This window comes from Pipistrellus kuhlii, unplaced genomic scaffold, assembly GCF_014108245.1.
Source record: "Pipistrellus kuhlii isolate mPipKuh1 unplaced genomic scaffold, mPipKuh1.p scaffold_m20_p_11, whole genome shotgun sequence".
Classification (NCBI taxonomy): Eukaryota; Metazoa; Chordata; class Mammalia; order Chiroptera; family Vespertilionidae; genus Pipistrellus; species Pipistrellus kuhlii.
Window position 1 is genome coordinate 25862116 of NW_023425416.1, and position 24953 is coordinate 25887068.

The 24953-nt window shown below is 44.3% G+C and overlaps 1 protein-coding gene and 1 pseudogene across 2 annotated transcripts; both read right to left on the reverse strand.

The window, feature by feature from the left end:
• Positions 1-1818: 1818 nt before the first annotated feature.
• On the reverse strand, positions 1819-18025 carry CLDN18 (claudin 18). Of its 2 annotated transcripts, none has more exons than XM_036431354.2 (5): positions 17730-18025; positions 6001-6165; positions 4709-4826; positions 3196-3306; positions 1819-1990 (listed from the first exon to the last, which is right to left on the reverse strand). In XM_036431354.2, exons 1-5 carry the CDS (start codon positions 17947-17949, stop codon positions 1819-1821), a joined length of 786 nt encoding a protein of 261 aa, XP_036287247.1. In that variant the 5' UTR covers positions 17950-18025. The 2 variants fall into 2 exon arrangements, with proteins under 2 accessions (XP_036287247.1, XP_036287248.1); XM_036431355.2 differs by lacking the exon at positions 17730-18025 and adding an exon at positions 12531-12750.
• Positions 18026-21920: 3895 nt separating this feature from the next.
• On the reverse strand, positions 21921-22985 carry LOC118715303 (annotated as a pseudogene).
• Positions 22986-24953: the final 1968 nt, after the last annotated feature.

Sequence of the window (24953 nt, forward strand, 5' to 3'; positions counted from 1 at the left end):
GACTTTCTGGTGGCAGGAGGGAGACAGCTCATTGTGCCCCAAGGCCTTCAACTCAAATCCTGAGGACTCTAACAATCTCCATGCCCTGGGTGGCTCAGCTTCCTCTTCCTCCTCCCCCACCTGCACTCCCACTTTTTATTCTTGAATTAATTTTTATGTTCATCACTTACCCCAGCTTAGACAATAAATTCCATGAGTACTCTATTTAATTTGATCTAAAACCATTGACATTTCAGTGAGAAGGGTCTCTTAGTGAACACAATTATTTTCTGTTTAATGGGCCATCATCTAGTCTTTTCTCAGATATAGTCTGTCCAGCTAAATTTCCCTCTGAATATTCACCCATCTTCTTGGAGATCACTTTTATATGCACTATTGGTGGTAGGACATTTCTCCCCCTCCCACACGCCTTCCCCCCAAATAATAACTCAATGGTCAGACTCCCTCCATCCACCCTTCCCCATAGCCCCGTTTTCCAGGGGGGGGGGGGACGCTATACTGGCTCTGTTGGATGGAATCCTGGTGGTCTGGGAGGAATGTAGGCTTTCTGCAGCTCTGATGCAAACACAGGGACGAGCTCTCGGCTTTTAAACATTCAGCGGTCTACACACTGTAGGCGAATTTAGTGACAGGAACTGCTCTCCGGGTAACAAAGCTGACCACAGTGCCAAGTAAGTGTACTGTCAGCCAACAGTGGCCTGTAGCCCTGCAATGTGGGCATGTAGCACTTGGAAACACAACATTGAATTCAGGCTCATCACTTAAAACAACAACAACCACCACCACAACAAAACTAGTTCAACTCCCTTCCTAGACCTGTTGAGTTCCATTATTTGGTTTTTACATGGGTTACACTGATTCTATCATTTTCATCTGAGTCCTGGAAACTTCAAAGGGAATTAGGATCAGTGAGCATTTTATGAAATTTGGACTGAAGTGTGATTTTCACAAAATAGACATCCAAAAATTAGTTTCTCATTTTCTTTCTATCTATGCGTTGCAGTGAGGCTAATTCACAGAGACAGTGCATCATTTTACTAATATATTATTTATCTAACTATAAGTAGAATATCAAATATATTTAGAGAAGCAAAAAAAAAATCCTCTTCTCATTTTTTTAGGGATGTTTTCTGGTTTGTGACAGAAGGGGGACTCTCAGTGTGTGTGTGTGGGGGGGCCCTTCAGAAACCCTTGGGAGAGTCTTGCTGGAATGAGCAGATGCCAAAAGAAGTGGAAAAGCTTGGTTGCTTTCCTCAAACTGAAATCACTTTGGTCCACTTAAGATCACAGGATAAGAAAACTCAGATAATGAGTATTACAAATACATTTCCCCTCTCTCCTCTTCTCCAATCAGTGTTTATTAGAGGCAAAATTAGCTGGAAATGATGTCTTTTTGACAGAATCTCTTGTTTTTCTTTCAGAATTGTTCTGGGGGATGAGTTGAGACATAGATCATCAATGGGCTATTGGCTAGAAGGAGGAGGGAGAAACTGTCTAAATCATTCCAATGTCAGATAGGAATTCAAAACATATTCTATAATCAGACTAGGAAGATAATATTAAAAAAAAGAAATTTAGGATTGGAAAATGTGAGCTATAGGCTCTAATTCATATCTGATAACTCGCTGTTTTTGATGGAATATTTAGAGACAGAGACATGTGGCTAAGACCATCTGGCCTCCCCATAGGTGAAACCAACGCTTTTCTAACGTCCAGCAGTGAGTCAAAAGCCATCAGGAATCAAGGGAAAATGTCCTTGTTTTTTGGGGTGAGCTCTCATTGGGGTTTTCTTCTGCTCATGCCGAGTGTCTGGGAGTGCTACACATAGTCGTACTTGGAAGGATGAGATTGTGCCTCGTCCTCCGTGCGAGCACCCCCATCGTATATCTTCTTGTTTTTGGTGGTGGGCTCAAAGCCAGAGCTGGCCTTGAAACCTCCAGGCTTGTAGGCGACATTGGGGCCCGAGGCGTGATAAGACACAGCTTTGTAACTGAAAGACAAAGGAACATTCCAGAATCACAGATGTATTTGGTAGGAGGACCAAGCACCTCATTTACGCTGGACTGTCTCAGGATTAGCACCGGAAGTCCGGTGTCCCAGGAAACCCGCGGACCCGGGCAGACCGAGTGAATTGGTCACTCTAGGTTTTGGGACATAGGTTTTTCGACCTCTGCCGTGGAGCAGAATTTCTCGCTTTGTATTAGAGCTGATAGTGACTGACTACCAGTTCCCTCTGTGAATCAAGTCAAGCAGGGGTGGGGAACCTTTTTGCTGCCAAGAGCCATTTGGATAGCTATAACATCATCTGCGGGCCATACAAAAAAATCAACTTAAAAATTAGCCTGCTATATTTGATCAAACATTTAATTAATTCACCCTTAATGCCTCGGCAGGGCCAGACCCAATGATTCTGTGGATCTTATACAGCCCAAAGGCCGGATATTCTCACCCCTGAATTAAAGTGAGGCTGAACCAGAAGCAGTGTCTAAGGGAATATGGTTGTGCCAAAGAACCAGAGAATTTGTGAGCTGGAAGGTACCTCCATGCAGCCCATCTCTACTCCGCTCAGTTTATGGGTGAGGTAACGGAGGTCCAGAGAGGGCAAATTATGTGCTAGCAGTGGCAGGGCTAGTTAACAGCAGGACCAGACTATGATCCAGGTCTCCAACCCTGGGCCCATTTATGGAGCTACAGCAAGGTTTCTCAATAGCAGTACAATTGGCACTTGGGCTGTATGCTTCTTTGCTGTGGGGCTTGCCTGTGCATTGTGGGATGTTTAGCAACATCCCACGCCTTCCCCCCCTAGATGCCAGTATCACCCATCCCTCCTCCCCCCAATACCAAAGTTGTAACAATCACAGTGTCTTCAGATGTTGCCAAACATCCCCTGGGGGCAAAATTGCCCCAAGCTGAGAGCCAGTGAGTTACAGAATACTGGAGCCAGAGGGAACCACCGGATGGGTTTTCCCCTTCAAATAGGATCACACCTAAATTTGCTCAGGTAGAAGAAATATTCCTATTTTGGTTTTTTTTTTCTTTCTTTTTTTTTTCTTCTCTTTCTATTCCCCATAAAAGAGAAGGTTCATTCTCAACAACGTTATTCCTTATGCCTAGACTGATCATTCTGGCTGGAAGTTATATGTTAAAATGGAATCCTATCAGACGTCTGATAACATTGGCATTGGGGAAACTCACGTGGTTTCTTGAGGCGCCAGGCCCCGGCAGGCGATGCACATCATGACTCCCCCAATTAGCGTGAGGCCTCCGGCGACCCAGCCCACGAACAGAGCCGAACCGAAGGTGTACCTGAGCGGGGAGAGGGTGGCTATGCACGTGATTGACTCAACTCTCCAGGTTCCACCCACTGCGTTTGGCCATGCCTGTCCTCCCTGCTTCCCCTTTGGATTCTACACCTGTCCTTGCTCATGCCCCCTGCACACATGTGCCTTTGGATCACAGCTAACTGAACAGGTGCCCTGGCGCAGAGCATTGGAACTAAGCTAGCTGGCAAAACTGCTGCAGGGTTCTTGGACCTCTTAGATTATTGAGGCATCACCAAAGGGGAGTGGCTTGACAGTTTAACCAGAGAAGTTTGGGAGAATCAGTCTCTAGGCACATAGAAACTGTGGACAAGGTGGACTCTTCTGATTTGCCTGTGACAGAGGCGCTTTCTAGAACATGGGACTGTCTATGCTAAAACAGGGAAAGTCCCAGGCAAACCAGGGTGAATCGGTCAACTTACTTCTGAGTTGCTCCTGTAACCAAGAGAACCTGGGGGACCATAGAGGCAGATAAGGGTGGCTACACTTCCTGCCCATTCTTGAAGCAAAGCAGGGACATGATGGGGATAGGAGTTCCAGGGAAGCCAGAGAGTAAATGGTTCTATCATGTCCTTACACCCTGTCTGTATCCCATAATGGTGTGGCTGAAGAAACACCCAGTGTATTTACTCCAGAGATGACCGGCCACTTAGCTATAATATTTGCCTTGCTCTCTTAGAACAAGGCCTTTTTCCTTCAGGGATCTGCTGCTGCTTCTTACTGTGAGAAATGGCCCTTTGAAGTTGCTAAATGAATACACATGTTGGAATTGCTTTTTCATCTTTTAAAAGTTCTGCCCTCCTTCAGATACTAACTTATAGTGGGGCTTCATGACCTTTTGCTACACCAAAGCCTCCGTGAGAATTGTGAACTTGTCTTTATCCCAGCACTCAGAACAGTAGGTGCTCAATACATTTGTAAAATGAATGAATTCATGAACAAGAGAAAGAGTCAAGCTGAAAGAGGATGAAACATTACTTTTCTCACCTAATCTTGCTCAGTTCTAGTCAGACTTTTACCTGTCCCTAGGCGGGTTCCCATCATGGACTAGAGATATGGGTTGATGCTCATTTACATGCCTTGGGTTAATGGTGCCACTTTCATGGCCACCACAATGGGGTTTGTGTAAGAATATTAGATAAAATATCATGAACTGTCACTGTATTTCAATGCAAACGTCAGGTCAGCCTCAAGTCATATCACCAAGGATATTTCACTGAAATGAAGGTTATGAATGTACAGATCATTGTTGATTTACGATATGGCTCGGTTGCCTCTGATAAATTTTTGCTGTTTCCGGCACTGACAGTCACATTAGGCAATGTGTTTAATTGGATTTCTACAACCATATTCACCATGGAATCCTGAGACCTAGATTAGGAGGTTACCTGGTTTGAACGGTCTGCACCATCCCACCCATGCCAGAGTACATGTTAGCTGTAGACATCCAGAAGTTAGTAACCAGCATGTTGGCAAACACGGACACTCCAGCGATTGCACAAAGACCTATAGATAGAGAACAAGAAAGCTCTGGAGTTAGCTTTAAAGTGACCACAATGTTTCTGAGGCAATGTGTACTTACATGAGTGTAGAGGAATAGGCTTCAGAACATTCTATTCCTATAACAGACAGTTAATCCAAGCATTGATTATTGAATTCTCACTATGTCCTAGACTTTGTGCTAGGTGCTTGGACTCTCTTATTTCTCTAATTATGGAAGGATTTGAATATGTGCAGAAAGAGATTTTGCATGCATTTTAGAACTAATGGTTAATAATATTATACAAACATTTGGGGCCTGGTTCTTTGACAATTTTCTCTTAAAACAATTTTCTAGAATCTTTTCAAAATAACTCCTTTAGAGGTTGAGTCACATAACTACCTTAGGGTTGGGAATCCTATATAATAAAAGGCTAATGTGCAAATTGACTGAACAGAGAAATGACCGGTTGCCATAATGGCACTGACCACCAGGGGGCAGATGCTCAATGCAGGAGCTGCCCCCTTGGTGGTCATGTGCTTCCACCGGGGGATTGCTGCTCAGCCAGAAGCCGAGCTCACAGCTGGCGAGCGCAGCAGTGGTGGTGGGAGCCTCTCCTGACTCCATAGCAGCGGTAAGGATGTCTAACTGAGGGATTAGGCCTGCTCCCTGCAGGCCTAAGCCTTCAGTCAGACATCCCCTGAGGGCTCCCAGACTGCAAGAGGGCATAGGCTTGGCTGAGGGGGAAACCCCCTCTCCCCCCCAGTGCATGATTTTTGTACACCAGACTTCTAGTCTCTTACAATGGGACTGGGGTGGCAGCTAAGAGGGAAATTAACACTTATGATAATTTTGCAGAAAGAAGTGGGGAACTTTTGGCCCAAGGGCTATATAATTTGGTCTGGCCCTGCCAAGGCTACAGCAGCCAGGACTCGCAATTCAATAAATCTAGGAGCTTTTTTCATAATAACATAATTTTTAAGTTGATAATTTTGTATGGCCCATGAATGATATTATAAATATCCAAATGGCCCTTGGCAGAAAAAAAGGTTCCTCGCCCTTGTTGTAATTCTAGTGTGCAAAGCTCTGGATTGTGCTCAAGCTATGCTCAGCAGGAAGAAGCAGTGTTTCCTCTGCCAGAATGATTTTGACATTTCCAGAAGCATGTCTTACAGCAAGAACCCCAGGCTCCTAGTTTACCTGAGACAATGAACATGATTCCAGAGGTCAGTGTCATGTTGGCTTTGGCAGAGTCCTCCATGGTGCCAATGCGGATGCACTTCAGGGCAAAGATGGACACCAGGAGGCCGATGGCCCCCAGGACGATGCCCACGATCATCAGGGCTCGCACTGCCTGCAGCATGGCTGTGGGTCAAGGGGCAAGACACAAGCAGACAGACAAGATCATTGCAACATGATTGATCAGGCTCTGATTGAATAAAACCCAGCGACCACAACCAACCAGTGCTGAGTTTCTGGGGAACAGCAAGTCCATAAACCATGATGTGAACCTTGTTATTGTCAAGGGATGTGGAAGTGTGGAAAATGCAAAACCATCACTTACAATCCTCTGACTGATGAAGGAAATGCATGCAAATACCTGTGGAATGAGAAAATTATGGACAGTTGGAGCTGGGAGGGCCCAAGGAATTTATCTATTTCATGTCCTTTTTTTAAGGCTTGATATTCTGGGTACCAGGAAAATGAAATGGTGTGACTAAGGTGGAATTAAAATTATTGGTAGAGCTTATAGTAAAACTGGGTTGCTTTGACTTCTAACCCAAACATCTGTCTTCTCTAGTCTTTCCATGTGGGCTCAATGTTTCATATAGTTGTGTCCACTTTAGGAAAACCAAGCATTAATTTGTAGTACATAATGAAATAAGGTTAATAAGTTATATAACAAGAGCACTGTATTTTTGCCTCCATGTGGGCTCAATGTTTCATATAGTTGTGTCCACTTTAGGAAAACCCAGTATTAATTTGTAGTACATAATGAAGTAAGGTCATTAAGTGATATAACAAAAGCACTGTATTTTTGCCTCCTTCCAAGGGGGCAACTAAGGTCATGGTGAACTGTAAGTTTTGGGTACATATAAAAAGATGCTGTATCAATCTCAGGCCTTTCAACATGACCACACTTTACCAGCAGTTTCCTTGTCAGGATCAGTGGGAGCTATAAGTCCTGCAGGGACTCTTCTGCAGTGACCTTCCCTTTAAGGATACCCTAGAAACCTTCAATAATTTCTAGGGTGTCCTTAAAGTGCAGTGATTAATTTCAACAGTTTTCTACTGAGCCCCATGAGTAGGCACAAGATGGCAGCATGGTCTTATAACAGGGCAGACATGGTCTTTGCTGTCACGGAGGTTCTACCAAAGGGAGGAAAGACAGTCAATAAATATGTCTATTTCCAGTAAACATGTTAATTTCCACAAGCATAATGAATCTTACAAAAGGAAGGCTTGATGTCTTCCAGAGGGAAAGGCCCCTAGCTTGGAGAGCTCTTAGAGCAGGACTGGAGAACTGTGTGGAGCAAAGCTGAAAGCGCCATCCTATTCTAGCTGTTATAGCAATCAATGAAATATATTGAAAAAGGAAAGGTAGATCATGCAGAATTCATTAAAGAGCCTCCTGCAGTGTCAGAGGAATGGAGCCCCTTTTTCGTCATTTATCTCTATGTGTAGAAACAATGGTATCCAGCTACTCTAGTTCTGTGCCATTGACCTCCATCATTATTATTATTATTATTATTATTATTATTATTATGTTTTTTAAAAATATATATATTTTATTGATTTTGTACAGAGAGGAAGGGAGAGAGATAGAGAGTTAGAAACATCGATGAGAGAGAGTCATCGATCAGCTGCCTCTTGCACACCCCCTACTGGGGATGTGCCCGCAACCAAGGTACATGCCCTTGACTGGAATCGAACCCGGGACCCTTCAGTCCCCAAGCCGACGCTCTATCCATTGGGCCAAACCGGTTTCGGCTTATTATTATTATGTTTTAAAATATTTTTAAAAATTTATTTCAGAGAGGAAAGGAGATGGAGAGATAGAAACATCAACGATGAGAAAGAATCATTGATCTGCTGCCTCGTGCATGCCCCCTACTGGGTATCGCACCCATAACCTGGGCATATGACCTAACTGGGAATGGACTTAGTGATCTCTTGGTTCCTCGGCGGATGCTCAACCCTGAGCCATTTATTAGGTTCTGACTCTCTTCTCTATAAAGAAACTTCTGATTTTAACTTTGCTTCTCTCCTGGAAACAGGATTCTACAAGCAGCCATGACCAGTCTTGGTCCTATTAGCAACTATAGTTTCAAAGTAGATGTTTTGGTTTATGGTGTGGATCAATCCTCTGTGATCTGACCGTTCACTCCTGGGAGAATTGATCAGTGCCATTTTGGACCTGCAGCTTAATTCTGATGCTAGAGCCTTGGTAACACCCACTAAGGCAAAGAGAACGCATGAGAGTGGCCCTTGAATCCATTCCTAAAACAGGAGGCTCCAGGGTGTCACCTGTCACCTCCCAAGCCTTGCCTGGTGGCTTTGTTGGCCTCAAAGGATTTTGGTAACAAACATCCTGTTCACCCCTTCATTGGCAAATGCAAGTATGTGTCACTTATTAGTATATTCATTTACATATTTCCAGCACATGTTGGTGTACTCCCATAGTCAAACAACACATTCATATGCTCAACCAATCAACCATCCAACTAGCTAACCCACCAAAAAATAATTAACTAAGTAGGATAAAGGATTTTTTCCCCCCTCATTCTATGAAAACTTACACTTATCCCACACTCTTGGCAAGAATAGGATCATCAAGTCTCTTTGATTGAGTGATTCTAATATTTGTTCCTGAAAACATAGAGCGTGTGTGCTGTGTTTATGGCTGAGGTATGTGAGCTTCCCTGACACTGTTGGATAAGAAGGTAGGGCAATGCTGGCAGGTGGGAGGTGGAAACACTGTGGGCGCGTGTGAAGAGTTGCTGCTGGTGTGTGATAGGAGTCTCTAGGTACTGGAGCCCTGGCCAGCTTGTCCCAGTCAACCTTTGCCTTAGGTTTTCAGGTGCCCTCTTGCCTCTACTGGGGTCCGCTTGCATGAAATTGAAGTCCTCATTTCTTTCCTGCTCTTTCTGGACCTTTGGATTTCTGATGAACACTGGAACCTGCTTTGAACCAGGGGTCCACCCAGACCATGAGCTCCTTTTCATATCTGGAATCTCCTGCTAGCTTACTCCTACCCATTTCTTTTAGCCTGCAGCTGGAAAAGACACAACTTTGTTTTATATCCAGTCAGAACCAGAATTCAGCCTGGATGGACGGACCAAAGTCTTCCCTGCTTTGGAGACCCCTTGGGCGGTCCTTCTGCGAGTAGAAGCTGTGATGGAGGCAGATACCAGGAAGTAGGAGGAAATGTTCTCCATTATTCTCTGCTAGAATCCCCCTAAGTCTAGTAATGACCGTGGTGATACGTTGTTGTGACCCAAACTTCCTTTCTAGTTAGAAGATTCTTCCAATTGGGATTCTAATCCTTTTCCAGATAGATAAGAAAAACTGCTCTTGAAGGAAGTAGGTTTCTCTTTTAGCCATTCTGCCTCAAGAGGCATAGGCTTATCAGCTGATAACAGGTGAGTCAACGGTTTCTATAGACTGATTCCCTGCAGCAAAGGTGTGATTACAGAATTCTTTCCAATGAACAATGAGGCATTATCAGACGTGAAGGGTGGGCAGAATTCAGGGCCAATAGAAGCAAACAAAAAAATAGAAACTCAGTGCTATCTGCTTGTGGCAAAATTTCTTATTCCCCTAAAATGAACTGATAGGTCAGGTGCCTTCTAGTGTGGTTCCTAACCTGGGCTGCACCTTAGCATCTCCTGGGGAAACTTTTAAAGAAATATTAATGTTTTGGCTCTACCCCTAGAGATTTTCATTTAGTTGTTTATTAACAAAACTTCAGTTGTTTAACTTGGGAAAACTGATCTCAAGAGAGAGCAGGAGGAGGTGCTCAGAGTGGGGAGTTGAGAGGAACTGAGTGGCTGATATCACTGAGCTGGCTAGGGGTGAGGGTGGGGCTGATGACACAGCAAGTCACCGGGAGCCAAAGGCCTGGGCCGGGAGCCCTTGATAGGGCTGGTGGAGGAGGGGAGCCTGGAGGAGGGAAATCTGAGGTCCGACCTCAGAGGCAAGGCCTTTCAGAACAAGGTGAAAGGTCTAGATTTTCCATAGATGCCAGGGGACCAATAAGGTGGTCTTTTGTATCTTGAGAAATACAACAGAATATGCGATGCCAGGTAAGTTGTTAGGCAAGTAATTTAACCTCACTGAAACCTAAATTTCCTCAACGGGGAGTGGGATAGAGATGTCGTTTGCAAAGAGATATTGTCAGGATCAGATGCTACTTGGCACCAGCATAGAACTAAGCCAGGCTCGGTAAATATCAATTCCCTTCCTTCTTTAAAAAGAAGTTACCTCTCTCCAACTCCTCATGGCTTTGGTTTGTACTAACTACGTACAAAACCTGAATCCTCTCTCCTGGTGACAAAATATGGTTGAGGATTTGAAAAAGCCATGGGTGAGGGAGTATAAAGGGCAATAGGGAAGAAGATTTGAGAGGAAAAAAAAAAAAAAAAAAAAAAAAGGAAGAAAAAAGCCTGGACCAAGGAATGAGGGAAGATCAGGGAAAATGGGTTCAGGATCAGCTGGCAATGAACAGGGGAGGTGGGTGATGGATGAGTCAGTGTCGGTGTCTAATATGACCTTGCTTTTCACCTCTAAGATGGGGTCCAACTACATCACTCTCACAATGGGTGGTCCCACCAAAAATGATGCCCCTCCAGTGACTAGCCCATGCCAGAGCTTAAAGCTTTGTGGGCGACTGCCCTACTATCCAAGCAGCTGCTTCCACAACCACAAGCTGAGGAGGCATTCAGATTTTCACATAACTTTGATTATGAGAAATCAGCCTCATTTTTATACCCAAATCACAGGTTCTCTTGGACTTTGTAGATGTGTTCTCAGTTCTCTGCGGGATTTCCTTTATGTACAATAGTGTGTACACATTTAGATGTTTGCCCACATATTTAAAAAGGCTAAAACATCTTTCTTTCCTTTCTTCCTTCCTTTCTTCCTTCCTTCCTTCCTTCCTTCCTTCCTTCCTTCCTTCCTTCCTTTTTTTCTTTCTTTCTTTCTTTCTTTCTTTCTTTCTTTCTTTCTTTCTTTCTTTCTTTCTTTCTTTCTTTCTCTTTCTCTCCTCCTCCTCCTCCTCCTCCTCCTCCTCCTCCTCCTCCTCCTCCTCCTCCTCCTCCCCCCTCCTCCTCCTTCTTCTTCTTCTCTTCTTCTTCTTCTTCTTCTTCTTCTTCTTCTTCTTCTTCTTCTTCTTCTTCTTTATTTTTTAACACAAGTAGAGCTCCCATAATACCTTGTGATGTGTATTTAGTTCATCTTCAAGGGTGAAAGAATTATATTTATAATTATATTTAAATTCTGACATTATTATAATATAATTATATATTTTTGATGGATGGATGGATGGATGGCTGGGTGGACTAAAATAGATGAATGAGTTAATCATTTAGAATAAATGATTAATTTCAAATCATTGAAGAATGAGTGAATAATTTTTTGCCAGTTTCTTCATCCTGTATACCTTTAAAGTTCTGAATGTATTTTCTACATTTAAACCTGAACCTTGACTGAGAAAATTTGAAATATTATCTACCTTACAAGAAATCTATACTCCAAATGGGGAGGCAAGTTAAACTATAGAAACCATGCCATAAAAATGAGAATCAAGTGAAAAATTACGGGACATAGACTTTGAATGCTGTAGGCATTCAAGGAATGATGAAGTCTGTCCTCCAGTTCAACATACTTGTCACTTACTCTTGATCCAGAAGGATAAGGAGAAGGTAGAGCAAATAATCAAACTAAGTGGCCAGGCCATCAAAACAGAAGGAGAGTTGAGATAAGAATGGGATTAGGAGGGAAACTCAGGACATTGAACCTTTCTGGGTTTTATTCAGTGAAGTATGTGTCCATCCATTCATTGTTCACTGTCCTAACACATATGCAGGTCTGAACCTGTGATAGTTATTTTTAATGCGTCAACTTGGCAAAGCTATAGTACACAGTTATATAGTTATATTCAGACAGACATTGTTTTTTTAGGAGCGCATACTAGAACTTCTCACCATAAATGCAGAAAAAGACTATAATTTAATGGCTATATATATATATATATATATATATATATTTAGCACCTACAGAGACCCAACTTTTCAAAGAAAAATTTAATCAAATAAAAAAATGAAATAAAATTAACTCAACTTTTTGGCTGTAAGAAAATAGTCACCATCCCACTTCCTTATTCCTATGTACAATATGTGCACGCAGGAGCAAGTTACACGCACATACATGCACACAGTTAACTTCCTCCATGAAGAACCCTAGTCTGTTCTGGTATCATGAGCATGCCCTTACATCAGACCCATCCTTTTCATGACCTGCTTCCTCACTACCAGTTCCTTTGACGAGTGTGAATTATCTTATTTTCTCCCTGATGCTATTGCCCTCTTTGACTTGGAGCCAACCACCTCCTAGTCACACATTCTATTCTTAGCCAAACCTGTTCCAAGGTTTCTCCCGGCTGCAGTGGGAGCTCACAGCCCCTTCCTGCCCTCACCTGGCAGGACCCCCGGGTCCTGCCCAGTGCCTACCTGGAAGGCCCAAGATGGTGAAGAAGGGCCGGCATTCGGTGAACCCCGAGCTCTGCCTCACACAGCTCCGCCAGAGCCCTTCGTACTGGAACACGGACGTGACCGGGTTGTCGTACAGGTCCTGGGTGCTCCACATGTCCATCCCCGTGGCCGTGATGCAGCCCGCCAGGCCCAGCATGGACAGGAGGAAGCCCACCACTTGGCATGTGGTGGTGGACATGGCTTTGGACCTCTGGCGCTCTGGCCTTCGCCTTGGGACCAGCTGCCACCTTCCTCTGGTGGAAGGTGTGGGCCTACGGTGCTCCGGAGGGGAGCTGCTCTAATCAGATGGTTTCCCTCCGCTCTTGGTGTTTGCTCTCAGTGTTTTCCTTAGATAGTTCAGTTTCACTCTTGGTTCAAGGGCATTATTTTTTCATTTGTTAAAATAAAAGCAGCCCCAAGAGGCACTTGTCCTGCTGATCTGCGCAGGCCCAGCTGGTTTGAGAGCAGAGCGGGCTGAGTGGACACCCTCCCTCCCTCCCCGCCAGGGCCGTGCCCCATTCCTGATTCTGGCTCTGCCCCCAGCACGCCACCCTCTGGGGGAAAAGCTGATGTGTCCAACGCTGGGAACCGCCTCTCCCCACCCCCCCCCCCCCCCCCCCACCCCCTTCCCAAGCCCTTCCTTTAGGCTCTGCTCATCTCAGGAAACCACCGGGCTGACCTCACTTTGGAAAAATGGCCCAGGAATCTCCATCTTAAACCAGACTCTCATATTTTCTCCTCACAACTCATAAGCCACTTTTCCTTTATAGCTCTTTATTTTAATTTACAGAAATGGGCAGGGCAGTGTTATTATTCCCCCCATATGTTTTTGGGGGTGAGTCAAGTGAGGCACAAATAGTTAAAAGGAACTTGTCCTAGTGAACCACATATGCTTTAAGTCAGCAAAGGTGGAGCTTCCTACTTAACTACCCTTTTCTGTATCCATAGAGAGAGCGAGGGTCAGACTAAGTTGTCCCCACTTTTGAGAACAGGAAGCCAAATCCTTGAGGTATTGAAATTGGGATGAAAAGACTGAGGCATCCTATTGACCTCCACCTCACCCTTCCACTCACGCCACAAGAAGCACACGGAGACCACATGGCAGTCACGAGGGTTCCACAAAGGCCAGAGGAGGGACTCGGGCTGGCTGGACCCTGATGGGTTACTGAGAGCTCCTGACACTATCACTAACACATGCTGTGCTGGGTGATTTGGGGCAAACTGCTGAGCTTCTGCAAGTCACAGTGTCTTCATTTGTAACATGGATACTAAACTAGGTCACTCCAAAGCCCTTTCACATTTTACATACAGTCTTCTACATTTTGCAGAAAAATTTTCACTGCAATTGATAAAAGTATCAGGAATTATCCTATCTAATAAAAGAGTAATTGCAAATTGACCACACTTCTACATCCACAAACCACACCCACCAGCCAATCAGGAGCGAGTATGCAAATTTACGCAATTAGGATGGCTGTGGCCATGGAGTGAGCAGGAGACTTGGGTTTCCCCAGAAATGGAGGAAGCCAAGCTTCCTGCACACCCTGGCCGCCCTGGACTCCACTAAAGGTTACAAAGTTTCAATTATAGAAGATAAATAAATTCCAGGTACCAGGGCCTCTGCTTGGGTTGCCAGGGGCATGGCCGGTCTGCAAACCACCACAGGCCCCTCGCCCAGACCACCCCATGCCCAAGGGAACCCCCACCATGATCTGGGACACTCTTCAGGGCAAACCAGCTGGCCCCCACCTGTGCACCAGGCCTCTATCCTATCTAATAAAAGAGTAATATGCAAATTGACCATCACCCCAACACACAAGATGGCTGTCCCCATGTGGACATAAGATGGCCAGCAAGGGAGGGCAGTTGGGAGGGACCAGGTCTGCAAGGGAGGGAGGTTGTGGGTGATCAGGCCAGCAGGGGAGGGCTGTTAGGGGTGACCAGGCATGCAGAGAAGGGCAGTTAGGGGAAATCAGGTTGGCAGGGGAGCAGTTAGGCATCAATCAGGCTGGCTGCTAGGGGAGTGGTTAGGGAATGATCAGGCTGGTAGGCAGAATCGGTTAGGGGCAATCAGGAAGGCAGGCAGGTGAGCAGTTGGGAGCCAACAGTCCTGGATTGTGAGAGGGATGTCCTGGTAGGATCAGGCCTAAATGGGCAGTCGGATATCCCTTATGGGGTCCCAGAATGGAGAGGGTGCAGGTTGGGCTGAGGGACACCCCTGCCCCCATGCACAAATTTCATGCACCAGGCCTCAAGTACAGTATAATCATGCAAAAGAAAGACTTGGCCAGAGATCATCCATTGCATTTTGTCTACCCATTTTTTATTTTATTTTTTTTTTTAGAATGAATTGAGCTGTGCATTTTGCCTCTGAATTTAGACACATTTTAATTAGAATTTCTCTAAATCTATATTTCAAGGTCCTGAAACACACACACACACACACATACACACACACACACACATCTCTAACCTGGACAGGTTGTCCAGGAAACAAGCCGGAGCAACTGGACATTTCAATGTTATCTTGGGTGCACCCAACTACCACTCTCAGGACTTTATTCCCAGCAAACACAGAAAGCAAATATGAAAGTCTCCATCTTAATTTGAATGGAGGCAACACTTCCCTCAACCACACACCTTGCTTTAAGTCTGCGATCAGGGTTAGTTGAGAATGAAGTATGAGCCAGAAATCCCCCCCAAAAGAGAGTAAGCAAGAGTCATATATGATAAATAATGACAAATAGTATTGTTGTCTCTGTACCCCCTGAGTTGAGCTACAAGGCCAAGTCTAAAATATAGGGAGGGGAGCCAAAACTGTTTGGCTCAGTGGATAGAGCATCGGCCTGCAGACTGAAAGGTCCCAGGTTCGATTCCAGTCAAGGGCATGTGCCTTGGTTGTGGGCACATCCCCAGTGGGGGGTGTGCAAGAGGCAGCTGATGGATGATTCTCTCTCATTGATGTTTCTAACTCTCTATCCCTCTCTCTTCCTCTCTGTGAAAAATCAATAAAATATATTAAAAATAATAAAAAAATAAAATGTAGGGAGGGGACAACTAGCAAAAGTGACTATGGTCTCTGCTGGTGGGAAGGGATTGACCAATTAGTTTGGAAAATGTTGGAATAGTTCAGGAATGATTCTGTCATTGTTTCTATGGGCAAAGTCCATTTTACTTATTTCAAGCAAGACACAGGCTTTTTATTCCTAAAGGGAACTGTAAGAGTTTGGTTTTAAGTTGTTTATTTTATGACTTTTGTCAAACAACCCCCAACACACTGACTATAATATCACTAAAATAATAACCTGATAATGGAAAAATTTAAAAAACAGGTTATTATAAGTTATCTATTCTCACTCCCATTTCCCCATGCAAATGTTTTTATGCAAAATTTCAAGACAGAGAACTATTATGCAGGTATAATGAACCAAGCTTTCTTTCTTGTTAGAGATGGTGCCAGAAACATTATGTTTTGGACGAAGGAAAGGTTAATTTTAAAGAATAAACTAAAGCCACCTCTGCCTAGGCAGAATACTGAATGAGTAGGGAGAAACTGTAAGTCTACATGCTTTTTTATGTGAAATAAACATTGACTATGTTTTAAAACATCTGGAAGGTGGGATTTTCCATTTCCTGGAGTTTCTGTGCTTTGAAGTGAGATGACCACTGTCTGAGCTGCCATTTCCAAAGAATGAATAAATCCAGGGGAAAAGCCAGCTTCCCCATTCGTGGCAATAGATGTTTTTTTTTTTTTTTTTAATTATTAAATGTAGGTCTAACAATACTTATAATTCATGGCTTGACTATAATAATATGTAATAATAATGATAATTCATGATTTGTTTCTGTCTAACAATAATGTAATAATGTTGGTTCTACTTCATTTAATCATTTTTAAAATGGAGCAAATGTTTTGCTGACACCTTAGGGAAAACCACCCCTATATTCAGGGTTAAATATGGTTCTGGCAGTGCCATTTCAAGTTATAAATTTCCAGGAGCTTATATTATTTTACTGATAATGGAGAATAAACTTCCCTCACTTTTGCTTTACCATTTTTTAGGAATATAAATATAAATCATGAGTGGTAGTTAAGCAAAAATGGTGGTCTAATGGTAATGTAAAGTAAAATATGGGAGGAGAAAATTAGTAAGGTAGTAATAAAAATAATTGATGCATCTATTAATTTAAAAATATATGAACACATTGTACAGGGTGGGGCAAAGTTAGATTTAGAGTTCTTCATTAAATAATGCAATAATTAGTTAACACATAATAATACTACTTGAATAAACTCTGTTGCACAAACTCACAACTGTATACCTACTTTTGTAGCACCCTGAATATATCTAATTTCTAATTCTACCTTTTGGTGCTCATAATAGAAAATTTATAAGTAGTGATAATTTAAAAAAATTACTCATAATTTTAAATCCTAGACAAAATTTGTAATACTTCCTTATTATCCATTTTCTCTCTATAAATTTTTACCTGATTAAAAAATTATACCATTTGATATTTTCCTCTTTTCACTTAATTGCATATATGTACAATCAAAGCTTTATAAACACCATTTAATATATTTAATGTTAAATGTTTAGTTTGATATGAGTAAAATAGTATTTTAATAGGAGCCTATTAGTATTCCATTACACAGAAGTGCTATTATTTATCTACACATAGTCTATTCCTTTTAAAACTTATTTTGTTTTTAATTTTTCCCCCCAGTTATAGTTGACCTTCAATATTATATTAGTTCCAGGAATACAGCATAGTGGTTAGACGTTTACATGACTTACGAAGTGATCTCCCCAGAAGCTGGGACCAGGGACAAGGGGGCCTGTAGAGAGAGATTCACAGTCCCCAGTTCAGGAAGGAGAATCTCGGGGCTGAAGTCTGGGCCTCCCGAGTCCTGTTACTGTGGGTGATGGAGACTCAGTGCCATTGCGCACATAGAAGTGATTTTTAAAAGGTGCCCCTTGGGGAGAATGGGGCATCACCCAGTGAGGGGAACAGGAGCCCTGACAGCTCCAGAAAGCCCCCCTTCCGAAGGTGTCTGCGGCCTTGTTCTTACCCTGGTGGTGGGGGCTGTTGCTCCTCCCTCCCCCGCAGTCCCTCCATGGCGCCTCAGGCAGCGGCCCCGCGGCCCCTCTCAGCCTCCCAGCCACCAGCCCTTACCTGGCAGCCCCAGCATGGTGAAGTAGCCCCGGCACTCCGTGAAGCCAGAGCTCTCTCGGACACAGGAACGCCACAGCCCTTGGTAGTTGAATACAGCTGTCACCGGGTTGTTGTACAAATCCTGGGTGCTCCACTGGTCCATGCAGGTGGAAGCAATGATGCCCCCAATCCCGATCAGGGAAACCACAAACCCCAAGCCCTGGCAGGCGGTCACGGCCATGGTGGGGTACAGTGTAGATACAGGGCACCACACGCCAGAGGGACAACACCGTTCTGAGAATGTTGAGGGTAGGGACGGAGTTTTCTGGGACAAGCTGGTGCCTACGTCACCAATGAGCCGTGAAATGGAGGAGGGGACTCAACAGTGCCACCTGGGCTCACCCTGCTCCTTTATCTACCTCGGTGAGATAATTTCCACAACATGGTACCAAGACCCATTTGTTTTCCACCATGTGTACACTCTCCTCACTGTTTACCTTCTGAGGGAGTTTCTTTCCTGATTAGCCAGGTTTCCTTCTGTAGAGGGTAAAGCTAGTGCAGAGGGCACTCTCAAGAAGGCCCCGCAGGTAGGCCAAACCTGGGCCTCAAGGAGCTAAGGCCACGGAATGCTTGGAGGTCAATAGGCTTCACCCTATGGCCCTCCCAAGGTGCCATTGCCACTTTAATTTAAAAACTTAGGTAGCACTGGTTATGAGGCAGGATGAAGTACTCGTTAGTTCTAGAATCACCAGGAACACTAAGTTAGCAAACACTGAACCATTGCCCCTCGAGAAATACAGGGTTAGGTTCCTGCGAGCTCTGAGGGTCACAGTGTCATCCACTGATCAATAAATAGTCTTGTTTTGTGTGTGTGTTTGTTTAAAGATACCCAGTTTAATATTTATTGTTGATTCATTAATGTTGACCAACGGCACTGTAACTCATGTCTGAACGAAGCTTATATAACCCATGCTTTTCCCTGAAAGATGCAAAATAGCCCTTTTGCCCTGGGAAACACTAGACAGCAATTTTGGCACTAGGACTGAGGGCCATTTTATTTATTTATTTTTTATTTTATTATTATTTTTAAAAATATTTTATTGATTTTGTGCAGAGAGGAAGGGAGAGAGATAGAGAGCTAGAAACATTGATGAGAGAGAGTCATCGATCACCTGCCTCTTGCACAACCCCTACTGGGGATATGCCCGCAACTAAGGTACATGCCCTTGACCGGAATCGAAACCAGGACCCTTCAGTCCCGAAGCCGACGCTCTATCCATTGAGCCAAACCGGTCTCGGTATGGGGGCCATTTTAAATACAGAAATCTATTTCACAGAATTGTGGAAACATGGCACTAAATGTGAGGAGAGCTGAAATGAGGGGGCAGAGTTTCTCCTTGTTCCACATCCGCTGAGCGATTGCACTTCCAGCAGCTCAGTGCACGTGTCCAATAATGACCGAGGAAGTGTTTAGAGTATTGATTTTGGGGTATAAATTGTAGTGAGTAGGTAAATTTGCAAATGTGAATTTTCAAATAATCAACTGTAGTTATTTGATGGGATGGCACAGTTAACGTAGTCAAGCTGTCTGTGGCTTCTGTGGCTTTGACTCGGCCTCCAGCGAAGGGGCCATGGAGGAGGAAGGCAGCAGAGGCAAGCAGCAGGAAGGGCCTGGGCTCTGGGGCGAGGCAGCCCGGGTTCAGTCCTCACTCCACTGCTGACTGGCTGTGTGGGACAACCGCTAAGTCACTTAACCTCTCTGAGCCTCATTGTCTTCATCAGTAAAGAGAAGATAACCATTTTTAATCTTCCTGGATTGTTTTGTAGGTCAAATGTCATTATGCGTGTGAAACACTAAGCATTGCATGTGGAGCAATAATATACTCAGACAATTATAGCAAACGCTCAGTCATGAGGCGATCTAAAGTCAGAACACACATGCAAACTCCCAGTAATGGGGTAATTGTGAAGCCTGAGATGAGAAGAGAGAATTCTGACGTAAAATGCCCTTCAGTGACTGTGAGACTTGCTCCTGGTACCTCTGCCCCTCTGGGTGCCTGAAGTCCACCTTAGCCCTGTGGCCAGGGGAATACTCCTCATGTCTAATTTTCTGTCCATATGGTCAGTGTTCAAGGATTGGGAAACTTGTAGAAATTTTTTATTTTATTTTATTTTATTTTATTTTATTTTATTTTATTTTATTTTATTTTATTTATTATTTTATTTTATTTTATTTTATTTTATTTTATTTTATTTTATTTTATTTTATTTTTTACCAATCTGGGAATCAGAGGAACAGCATTTTATACATGTACGATAACACGTGAAAGTGTTCATGTATTAACTCTGGCATTGTTGTAAGATTTTACTTATGCCATTCAATCAAAATTGGCCCTCTGTCTCCCAGAGAAATAAAGCCTGTTTATCATTTACAGTATAAAAAATACATTGAGAAATAACAAACTGACTACCATGTCCAGAGGTCTACAAGCACCGAATGTGGGCTCTGGAAAAACAAAGTCAAATTTCCGGAAGTGAGAGAGCCAACCTGTTCCTTCCAGGTGAAATGTCCATTGTAGATTCTGTAGGGGAAACTCAGCATGTTCTAGACATGAGCTCATGTTGCCAAGTCAGAGATGACTCAGAAAAATGACCACTGAAACCTGATGTTCAGCCTAATATGGGTGTTCCAGGAACAGGATTCAGCCATGTAGTGACTCATTTCCATTTGGTTTGGCTTGTGGGAGGAACAAGATAATGCTCCCTTGACTGTGGGCCGGGGGTACAAACGAATCAAGTACCCACCCTATTTCAGTCTCAGGAGTTCATTCGAAAGCCAACAAACATGGCCAACCAAAATACCACCCCACATCCATTGGCTTTTTAGATCTGGATGTGTTTTTGAGTCTCAGTTTGAGTGTATAAACTTTTAATAAAAATTATGCCTAGTATATTTGGAAAATAATGGAACGTTACCCATCCTCTCAGGCAGGACGAAAATTAGGTCTCTATTTGTTTGCCAAACAGAATTTTAGTTGGAAAACCCAAACCTTGTTCCCTTTGGTGATAGAGCAAGATGCAGCAGAAATATGGACACTATCCACTTTGTCCATGTTTCTCCAATATATGCCAATATCAAGGTATGCCCTGTCAAAAAACTATGGTACATCTACACAATGGAATACTATGCTGCCATAAAAAGAAGGAATTCTTATCATTTGCAGCAACCTGGATGGAATTGGAGAACATTATGTGAAATAAGCCAGTCAATGAAAAAAAACACACCACATGATCTCACTCATTTATGGATAATAAAGAACATTATAAACTGATGAACAAAAAGATAGATTCAGAGTCAGTAAAGCAACAAACAGACTGTCAAATTACAGCGGGAAGGATAGGGAGATATGGAGGAGATAAGAGATCAACTGAAAGACTTGTATGCATGCATATAAGCATAACCAATGGACGCAAAACTCTGGGGGGTAAGGGCCTGTATGGGAGTGAGGAGGCAATAGAAAGGTATGTATACATAAAATACCTTAAAAAAAAAAAAAAGGGTATACCTGAAATATAGATGGCCATTTGAGGACAAAACTTCTGAGACAGAGTCAGCATGGGTGTGATGACATCTAGAATGATCCTCTTACGCCTCTGACCTCACCTGTGTATGTTTCTCTGAGATTGCCTTCCACATTGATGTTCAGACTATTTGTATTTTACTCCACAAATTGTCTCCTGGCTCCACCTTAAAAACAAACCAAACAGAACCATTTCTGTTTGCTAATGGTTTGGTGACCCCAGACTTTTGGATTGAATGAAAGAGTAAATTTTTATACAAAAGATTTCAGGACCTAAAGAGGACTGCCAACTTTTCATTTTGTCCAGTAAGAACGAAAACTGATTAGCATCATCACCATCTTCTTAAGAGCGAGAATATTTTAATATAGAAAAGTACAATCTCAATAAAGAACAGTCACGGACAGCTAGGACACACATATTTGTATTTATGTTCTACATTGTCCTCCATTTTTTCCTCATTTCTTTCCAAATAAAGAAAACTGTTTTTGATAGACCAGCACGAGTGCAGAAGCCTGGAGCTGGAGGACTAGGAGCTATCTTTATCCAGTGAGATAGTCACCGGTAAGGTGCATTGAGGGGGAGCAATGCCAGGATATAGGTATTAGAAACATAACTCTTATTTGTTGTTGTTGTTACATTTCACTTTATTTTGCAAAATGAATACAACCAATTGATTAAGCGACTCCAGAACTGTTAGTGTTCATTAATCAAGAGGTAAATGATGTCAGAAGAAACACTTTTCAATTCCTCCCAAACACATATTACAAACACTAACGCCTAACACATGCAACACAGGCCGGTTTCAACATAGAAAGCCTAAGCAAGAAGGGTGAGTACTGAAGATCCACATGGGTCAGACCAGGAGCCACGCTCCAGGAGCTAGACTACACACCTAGCCTGCTGTTCACGCTGCCCGCATAAACATCCGCCCTGTGAGGTTCACCGTCCCTTGTCAGATTGAAATCCAAGCAGCTTCTTCCATTTTCAGGCTCATCATTTCCAAGGTGGACAATCCACACACAGAAATCCAGGCAGCTCAAATATGCTCGTTCAGCCGTATTTGATGTAACACCTCCACCAGCCAGGCTCCAGTTCAAATTCTGTGCAGGAAGTTCCCATTGTCGTCAAAGAACTCCCGCTCCCTCTGCTCTACCTTGCTGCTCAAGTTCTGCTCACCCAGTTCTCTTGCCTTCAACCCTTCAAGCTCCTTCGCTCTTGGCAATGCATCACGGTCAGTGCCTCTGGTGCCCTCACAGCCACTGGTGGAGAACTTCCGCAGCTCTCTCTGCTGACCTTGGGCTGCAGCAACAGGCACAAAGCTTTCCTACTCCAGGCTCTGGACTCCTTTATACATTCCCTTCGGTCTCCTCGGGGTGATTGTACTCTGAGTATTCGGTTCTATCACCCTCCAAGCTGTGCTGTGACCTTGGCCTTGGGGTGAGGCATCACCCCTCCCGACACAGGGTGGCCTGCAGAAAGCAACTCCCGGGCACCCCCAGGGCTTGAAATCTGGCGGAGCGAGTGGGCAAGCCCAGCTTTCTAAAGGACTTTTTGACCCTGCTTCAGTTTCCTCTCCAAGGTGGGTACAAACTTGCTTTTTAAAACCCTTCTGATTATCTCGGTGCTAACATCAAAGCCTTCAGCCAATCTGGGCATTGACCAGGACTCGAAATTCTTCATGTAAATGCCTTGGTTGCGGGCACATCCCTAGTTGGAGATGTACAGGAGGCAGCTGATCGGTGTTTAACTCTCTATCCCTCTCCCTTCCTCTCGGATCTGCTCCAGGGCTTCTCTGGTCAGAGTCCTGGGCGGGGCCCCGCTGGCTCCATTTGCCTCCCAATTTTCTGGAGCAGGATGGCTTTTTTTTTCTGTCGTTTCAGGGCGCTGGGGGAGGGAACCTATGGCAGAAGCCACGCGTGGGAGCAACATGGGTGGTGGAAGCGACTTGGGCTCAATCAGGGGGCGCCCAGGCCTTGTCTCTTTGTTCACTGCCCCGGAAATCTAACACCCACAACGGCTGCTCCCGAGCAAGGCGAGCTCACTCTAAACGGGCGATGAAATGCATCCCTGGTGAAGGGACCCGGGGTCCCAAAGGCGCCGAACACCTGCCCCTGCGCCGCTCATCAGGGGAGAAGAAGGGCCTGCAGCGCCGGGTGGAGAGGCCCTGCTTTCAGGCTGAGGGCCCGGGGAGGAGCCGGTACCTCTCCACTGCCTGCAGCTCCCGCTCCTCTGGTTCCCAGTCGGAATCAGGGTCCAGCTCGCGGCCCGGAGACCCTGGGCCTGCCACCCCCTGGTCGCGGACCCGCAGCGAGACACCACAGCACCACGGACACGCGCCCGGAGCAGGAGACTCAGAGCGTGTGCCATGTTGACCCTAGAAAGATGACTTCTGGAGCTTAAGGTAAGACTGAACATTTTGGTGATTCCGAGGGAGAGGTGATGGCTTTGAGAGAGGACGTAGATGAACTAAGTTAGGAGATCTTGAGGACTCAGGATGATCTGCTGGAGGGGGCGGGGAATGAGGTGGGTGGAAGTGGATGGACATGGTGTGCCTGGTGAAAAGTCTTTCACACCAGCCGTGGAAAAGAAAGGAAGCAATGAAACATCCCTAAGGTCAGAGACTGTGACTTTACAAGGGACTCTAGAATGTGTTGTGGACGAGGACTAAGAATCATCATGGATTGATTGGTTGACTGATTTCATGTAATTGATTTGACTCATTTCCTAGCTGCATTTATTTAAAAAGCAACTGTTGAGCCAGGCAGCACACTAAGCACTGTACCTGGGCCGTGTGCATGTCCTATTTGGAAATGATTGGCCAACACAGCTGTGAGCACTTTGAGGGAGATTGGCAACTAGGAATGATGATGGCTTTGGAGAGCGAGTGTTACTAGAATACTGAGGGGTAGACTTGCGCTCAAAGAGAGGTGGCCCAAGTTTTGTGTGCCAAAAAGACACCTTCAAAAAAGTAAAAAAGACAAGCAGCAGAAGGGGGTGCTGTGAGAAATCATCTTACTTAAGCATTTGAAATCAGTATTTCACTTGGAGAATGGAGGTATGCTAAAGGAAAATATACTGCTGTCCTTGGTGAAAGATCTCTGAATGTTGGGCGGGTAAAAGGGAGTGTGATGATGCTTCAGAAGACTCCCGAAAGGTCCCGTGCTCTGACTGTGTTTTACAAACTATGGAGTTCATGTGCATGAGCTGAGAAGGATGTTTTCCTCCTGACCTCTAATTAGTTGACATAAAAAATTAAAATGTGAGATCAAATCGCTTCTAGTTAATTAATACATGCAACAAGATGAGAAGAAGCCCATTGGATGGGCAGGGGTTGGGGTGATGGTCACTGAGGTTTTCACTTGACCTACCAGCACACGCCTTATCGGAGCTGACACTCAGGATCAGGAAGTGGTTCTCTGTGCTTCCCACTCTCAGGAAGAGAAGGAGACGGGAGAGCAAACAAGTGGGAGGGCTGGTTTCTGTTTGACTAGCTGTGGGTGCAGGAGGCTCCTGCCTCCCCCTAATTCTCTGCACACAGTCTGCACGTTCACCTTGGGGTGCTTATATTCCGGGGAGCTGAACATATACCCGAAAAGTTTCTCAGTCCAGGGGAAAACGAAAGCTGCAGCCTGCATTTACCTTCACAAAAGGGTTTCTTTAAAT